The 7799-nt window shown below is 42.6% G+C and overlaps 1 protein-coding gene across 2 annotated transcripts in view; it reads right to left on the bottom strand.

The window, feature by feature from the left end:
* UBE2F (ubiquitin conjugating enzyme E2 F (putative)) overlaps nt 1–7799 on the bottom strand; it is a 118618-nt gene that overhangs the window by 87711 nt on the left and 23108 nt on the right. For both annotated transcript variants that reach the window (XM_015832174.1, XM_015832175.1), the window contains exons 3-4: nt 6574–6603; nt 5237–5302 (exon numbers count right to left, since the gene is read on the bottom strand). In XM_015832174.1, coding sequence (XP_015687660.1) covers nt 5237–5302; nt 6574–6603 — 96 coding nt within the window. The remainder of the gene's footprint in view (nt 1–5236; nt 5303–6573; nt 6604–7799) is intronic.

The raw sequence follows: 7799 nt of genomic DNA, 5'->3' as shown, positions 1-7799 counted from the left end.
ACGATATACTGATCTATAGTAGGACACTGGAGGAACACGTCCAATTGGTGCGCGACGTGTTACGTAAGCTGTTAGACGCACACTTGTATGTCAAATTATCAAAGTGTGAGTTTCACAGGTCCCAGCTGGACTACCTGGGTTTCCGGATATCGGCAGCAGGCGTGGAGATGGACCCAAACAAGGTAAAGAGCGTGCTGGAATGGCAGGCCCCAAGGACACGCCGTCAGCTACAAAGTTTCCTGGGGTTTGCTAACTTTTACAGGCAGTTCATCCCCTCGTTTGCTCTGGTTGCGCTGCCTCTGACCAGCCTCTTGCGGACCAAGACGGCTACATCCAAACCCCATCCAGGACAGCCATTGGCGTGGACAACGGATTGCCAGAGAGCCTTCGAGTCGTTAAAGGCGTTGTTTGCAAGGGAGCCGGTCCTCCTACATCCGGATCCAGAACGACCTTTCGTAGTCCAGGCAGATGCCAGCGACGTGGCGGTGGGAGCAGTGCTACTCCAACGAAACAGGCAAGGGAGATTGCAGCCCTGTGCCTATACCTCAAAGAAACTGACGGACACTGAAAGAGCCTGAGCCATCTGGGAAAAGGAGGCGTTCGCGGTGAAATGGGCCCTATCCACCTGGCGGCATTTGTTAGAGGGGGCAAAGCAGCAGTTCGAGGTTTGGACAGACCATAAGAACTTGGAAGTGTTGCAAACCCCCAGAAGGTTGTCACCAAAACACGTTCGGTGGGCACAACACTTTCGCCGATTCAACTTTGTCCTTAAATATGTGCCAGGGGGCAAGAACTTCCTGGCGGACGCTTTATCCCGGTTACCACAATACAACAGCAAAAGGGAGGAGGTGGTACAGGCGATCATGCCCCCTTATGGACAGGAAGGGGCAAAAGCAGTCTCCAGACCGGTGGTCGTACCCCTTGAGGAAGAGTTACGAACAGCCCTCAAAGACGACCCCTGGCTACGGGAGAATCAAGGGTTGTTAACCCAAAGAGAGGGTTTAGCCTGGTACGGCAACAGATTGTACATCCCCCCATCGGTGCGCGGCCAGGTGTTCCACCGCTGCCATGACTCCAAACAAGCAGGCCACTTCGGGTTCCTGAAAACCTTACATCTGGCCCGTCGTCAGTTCTGGTGGCCCCGAATGCGGTCAGATGTAGAAACCTATGTAAAGGGGTGTCCAGTTTGTGCTACGTCCAAGCCTAGTCCTGGGAGACCCATGGGTTTGTTGCAGCCAGTGGCTGACCCCCACCAGCCATGGCAGGACATAGCCATGGACTTTATCGTGGAACTGCCCAAGAGCCGGGGCTATACGGTAATCTGGACGGTAGTAGATTTGTTCTCCAAGCAGGCTCATTTTGTGCCCTGCAAGGGACTACCCTCAGCCCAGAGACTAGCTCGTATGTTCCTCTCACATATTTATCGGCTTCATGGGGCTCCACGTCGGATAATCTCTGACCGTGGTGTGCAGTTCACCGCCCGCTTTTGGCGCGACTTTATACGCCTCTTGGGGTCCTCCCAGGGCCTCAGCTCGGCGTACCACCCGAGTACGAACGGAGCAGCAGAACGGGCAAACGCAGCGGTGGAGTGCTACCTTCGGAGCTACATCTCCTATCAACAGGCAGACTGGGTGGAGTGGATGGTGTTCGCGGAGGTGGCATATAACAATGCTGTGCATAGCAGTACAGGCTTCACGCCTTTCCGGGTGGTGTCGGGCAGGGACTTCGTACCCATGCCAGAATACATTAGTCAGGACGCTCCACCCTGTCAACCTGGGGAGCGGGTAACCCGAGTTAGCGGGGTGTGGGGCGTAATAAGGAAGGCCTTGGATAGGGCGAGGCAAACAGCCAAAACACAAGCTGACAAGAGAAGGAAAGCCCAAATACCATTTAGGGTGGGGGACCTGGTATACCTTTCCACGAAGTATATCCGGCTCCAGGTCCCATGTAGGAAACTGGGCCCAAAGTACATAGGCCCGTTCAGAATAGACCAGGTGATCAATCCAGTCACTGTTCGCCTCAAGCTCCCGCGGTTCTTGGGCAGGGTACACCCAGTGTTTCATTGTAGTTTACTGAAGCCTGTGACCCATGAACACCCTGTGAACACCCCAGGTCCCGTGTCACCAGACCATTACGAGGTGCAGGCGATCTTAAGACTCCCGGGAGAGAAAAGGGAGGGTGTCCTATCTTATCTTATGGAAAGGCTATCCGCTCTCGGAAGCCTCTTGGGTGAGGGACAGCGAGGTGTGTGCTCCCCGTTTACTTTGACAGTTCCATCGTAGAAATCCCAACAAGCCAAAAGGGGCGACCAGGGGCAACGATGCACAGGGACGAGTCCATTAACCCCTCTTTGCTTGCCTTTCAGGGGGACCTCTGGTAGGGGGAGCGGCATGTTGAGCCCAGCGAGACCTTCACGTTCCCACCAGCTCACGGGAACGCTGCCACCACCGTAACCGCCGTCCCAGCCTTACCGGCCCCGCCGGTGTATCCAGACGCAGGGAAGGCAGCAGGGCTGGCGCAGCAGAGTGACGTCACCCCTCTCTTCCCTGCGGAGCCGCCGTTCATGCTATCGCCCCCTTGTGCCTCGCAGGGCTCAACACGGAGTGAGGAAGGCAGAACGGAGCTACGCAGGCTTACCAAAACCTATGGACACAGGCTGAAGAGACAAATCTTTGGAGGACGGCCATAGGCGGCTGCAGCGGGCAAAGAGCGGGGGCTGGGCGGACTTAGGCGGATGCTGGCTTGGGAGTGGGTGGGGCAGCTTGGATGAGGGTGGGGCGGCTTTCCTGTGGGTGGGGCGGCCGTGGCCTTTATGTACGGCACTGAGAGCAGTAGATCTCAGTGCTAACTTTTTCCTACACGTATGGCAATAAAAGCAACGTTTGTCTTCCGTACCTGTTTACTGGCTTGTCAGGAGCATCAAGAATAGGACGGCTGGACAAATACTGGGCTTACTCCATTTAAAATAGCCATTGGCAAAGAGTTTGTTCCTATGCCTGAATACCCCCAAGAACCACCTGCCTCACAAACTTTAGATTAGTGGGTGACATCATGGCAGACTGTTTGGACTAATGTAAAAAAAGCTCTAACACAAGCCGCAAAAACATACAAGGAACAAGCTGATAAAAAGCGATCCCCTCAGAGGCTGTTCCAGATGGGGGAGAAAGTCTATCTTTCAACTAAATATTTAAGACTCAAATTACCTAGCAAGAAATTGGGACCAAAATTTCTTGGTCCTTTTCCTATAATTAGAATTATAAATTCTGTGACAGTGGAGTTCCTCACTTGTTGGGTAAAATCCACCCTGTTTTCCATTGTAGTTTGCTAAAATCTATCAGAGTCGTCCTTAAGACCAATACCTAAGAAAGCACCTGGTCCCCTTTTGGTTGAGGGGGGGACTTATTATGAAATTAAACAAATCCTTGACTCTAGATTATACAAGGGGAGATTACAGTACTTAGTACAGTGGAAGGCAACTTGGGTGAAAAGTAGAGGAGTCAAGTTGATAAAAAAAATTTACGATAAGCATCCTGAGAAACCTCAGGGAGATTCCTAACTTCTCCGTTTATTTCTTTGCAGGATCTGTTTTCTCTTTGGGGGGTCCGACTGTCAACTCTGCAATGAACCTGAATGAAACCATTTGGATCGTTTTCAGTTGTCACCAGAATGGGAGGGGTGTGTGTGGAATTTTTCTGCTAGCTTAAACAATTCTCTGTCCCGTGGGAACCAAGGTCATTTTTGTTTGTTAGACTGGGAAGCTGAGCTTTCTATTAGAAAGCCCGCCAAACTGTTCTATTGGGAAATTTAATTGATTGCATAGTAATGGGTGGGAAGTTTAACTTTGTATACTTGGAGGGAACTTTAGTCTTGGTTTTACTTTTGACAGTGTCGATACTTTGTAGCCAATAAACATGTTCTTAAAGGAAACCTCAAGCCTCAGAGTTCTGTTTTAGTTGGTGTCATCTATTGGAACCATGACAACAGTTTCTTCTCAGAAGCTTTCTAATGCTCTAATCTACTACATCTTATTCTAATTTTTGATATTTGAGGTAGTAATCAATGTGGAAATGTACTTGCTTTTTTCACATGAAAAATTGCATTTATGTTTATTTCAAGTACATAATAGATAGTAAAATGTAAATGGTATGATATTTATTTTCTTTATCAATACTGAATGAATAAAAGATCAAATGCCTTTATGTTGAAATATTTTGAAAATATCAAATTTTTCAATGGGGTATACTGTAAATATATTCTACCTCATAAATATATTTTCTATTTCAGTGTTATACTTTTATCTTAGAAGTTGCCTCCAGTGTCACCACTGTTATCTTTATAAATGTAGAATTATATCATCAGTGGAACAGATTCTTTTTCCCTGTTCCAGCCCATCCAGCTTACTCATCAAATCTGCTCAGAGGAGAAACTAATCTCTAAAGGAGATTTGATACATGGTGGGAAAGAGAGTATGAAGGAGGTTCTATGGTATAAGTTGAGTTTGCCACACACAATGAAGTCCTAAAATTGCCCAAACAATTTAGCAGGTGAATATTTAAATATATTCTGTGCTTAACCTAACTTAACTCTGTGTGTGTGTGTGTGTGTGTGTGTGTGTGTGTCTACAGCTGCCTAATATGCAAGCAGCCCAGGTTCGAATCTCAGAAGGGTATGGCTAGCTGACGAGAGCTAAATAGCTCGAAATAACTATACTAGTCTCCCTTACTCTGATGATATCAACAGCAAGTTGATGAAAGCTCAGTAATAAAAAGACTATTTTATATCCCAGAGTTCACTAATTTTATTGATTTTAAAAATGTTTACACCTGGGATTCAAGTATTTAGAACAAAGATATATACACACACACACACACATATACATACATACATACATATACATACATACATACATATAAAAGAGACTCTCTCATGGACTGGCACGTAACCCTGACGATGTCGGAAGGAGTCCGACGAAAGCTTGGTGTAGTTTTGTTTTATGTTTTGTGTTATTAAACTTTTTGATAGTTTGATATACTCCTGGTGTTCACGGTTTGTTTTTGGGAAAATACATACATATATATATACATACATATATATATACATACACATACATATAATATATACATACATACATACATACATACATACATACATACATATACATATATATATATATAGAGAGAGAGAGAGAGAGACACTCACAAAAACATACCCATACATATATATATATTTAAATTACCTGGGTTTATGATTAGGAGAAAGAAATGGAGTTTATTTGGGTCAGGAAAGTTCACTTCACATGTACCTGAAAATAAATATAAAAATCTGAAATAATTGACAATTTGTAATGTTTATGACCAGGATGAGAAAAGAAAACATAGAAACAAAATATGAAGATTGTAAGCAATAATATGGCTAATGACCATTAAATGTAACATTTTAAAGCCCTATGCAAATGAAAAATGTTCATCTCTTGCAATAATTCTCAAACTCAATCACACTTTTCTGTAGCAAGCCCTGCAAGATAGAATGCTCAACCAGAAAGAGATCATTACTGAGGTTTCTGTACACTGCATCCAATTGAGTATATTAAGGAATTCAGAAAACAATCCTCCAAGTGCTTTATGCTTTTATAAAGTTATTAGCAGAATTTTGGTCCCAAATATAGCAATACAGATGGATCTTGACTTACAAAAATTCATTTAGCAATAGTGCAAAGTTACAACAGCATTGAAAAAAGTGACTTACGACCATCATGGCATCCCCAATGGCCACATGATCAAAATTTGGGCATTTGGCAACCAGCATGACAACTGCAGAATCCTTGGGTTATGTGATTGCCATTTCTGACCTTGCCAGCCAGCTCCAGAGCAAAGTCAATGTGGAGAAGCTGGCTGTGTTATTCACTTAACAATTGTAGCAATTCGCTTAAAAAACCATGAAGAAAGATTATAAAATCAGGCACAAGTCACTTAACAACTGCCTTGCTTAGTAACAGAAATTCTGGTTCTAATTGTGGTCATAAGATTACTACCTGTATTCACAGCATTGGTTTTTGGTCTGGTAAAATGTAAGGAATCCCCTTAGTCACCTTTAGGAACCTGAGTACTTTTTTGTTTACAAATTTACAAATGCCATGAACTGCTTTCATATATTACTTATGTGTGAACATACACAGATATTTTAAAGAGTAAAATATGCAACACATTCATGTTGCAAATTTCACATCCTGAAACATTAGGCATGATTAAAGCCAATCACTCATTCCAATAATATTTAATCACTTGTTTAAGCCTTTACAGTTAAAATTGAAATAATCAGAATGTAAAATGTTAAGCTTTTTTTCAAGATATCTCAAGAAAGGAGGAAGATGCAAAAAAGAAGCAAAACAATTTCCCCCCAAAAGTCCTGAATTGTAATATCTACCTGGTAACCTCCCTTAATTACCATTTACAAAAAAATGACAATTCCAGAAGGGCTTATGTAAATATCCCTCAATTATCTTAAATGAGTGACATAAGGATGAAAAATTAGGATCTGAACACTCCTTAAAAATATGCTAAAAACCATACTTACAAGGTAAATTTACTTCAAGTTCTGCAACTTCTATTAAAAATGAAATAAAAATGTTAGTTAATTTTATTTACCATTTTTATAGATATCTTAGCTACATTATAACAAAATGTATTATTATTAACAAAAACCAATCAAACCTTTTTATAGCACAGCTACACAATATAAAATAATCCATTAAAGATTTAATTTAAAAACTAAGCAAGACAAAATAATTGTTAATCAAACAGCAAATCAGTATAATAAGTCATAACACCATTATACAAAAGAAACACTAACTAAAATAAATAAAGCAGCAAATCATACAAGGTAAAATATAATTGCCACTGTTTACTTTTATACTTTACATGAGAGAGAATAGAATGTATTTCTATATACAGTTTATTTACTATTATATGCATATGGCTTTTATTATCAGAGTCAAAAATTTCAGAACAGAATAAAAATCAAAACTATTCTCACTTATCACAGCCTAAAAACAGTAGTAGAAATCAATTCATTCATAAATTATTTAGATAAGGGGGTAGAAGGGGAACTCATCAAATTTGCAGACAATATCAAGCTGGGGAGAATAGCCAACATTTTAATAGATAGACTCAAGATACAGAATGATCTTGACAAATTTGGATATGTACCCTATCCAACAAAATGAATGCCATAAAGTGGTGAAAAAAGTAAGATTGTACACAGGCAAGAAAAAACAAATGCACAAACAAATAGAAAAATGGTACCTGGCTCAACAGCAGTGACTATGAGAGGGATCTAGATGTCCTAGTGGACAACTACTTAAGTAGAAGCCAGCAGTGTGCTGTGGCTGCCAAAAAAGCCAAAGTAGTTCTAGGCTGCATCAACAGAGGGAGTGATAGTATCAAGATTACAAGAAATTATGGTATTGCTTTAGATCGGACTGGTAAGACCATACTGGAAATATTGTGTCCAGTTCTGGTCACCATGACACAAAAAAGATTCTAAGACCCTAGAAAGTGTGCAAAAATGATAAAAGGTCTGGAGGCTAAATCATATAATGAATAGTCTGTATTGGCAGGGGGACAGAGGTCGACTCCTAGACCCCTAACATGTGGGGTGCCTCAGGGGTCGGTCCTCTCTCCCCTACTGTTCAATATTTATGTGAAGCCGCTGGGAGAGATCATTCGTGGCTTTGGGGTGGAGTTCCATCAGTACGCTGATGATACTCAGCTGTACATCTCCACCCCAGGTCACCCCAACGA

Source organism: Protobothrops mucrosquamatus, unplaced genomic scaffold (genome assembly GCF_001527695.2).
Source record: "Protobothrops mucrosquamatus isolate PMUCROS unplaced genomic scaffold, P.Mucros_1.0 scaffold_311, whole genome shotgun sequence".
Lineage (NCBI taxonomy): Eukaryota > Metazoa > Chordata > Lepidosauria > Squamata > Viperidae > Protobothrops > Protobothrops mucrosquamatus.
This window is presented reverse-complemented; position numbering and strand designations above follow the sequence as displayed.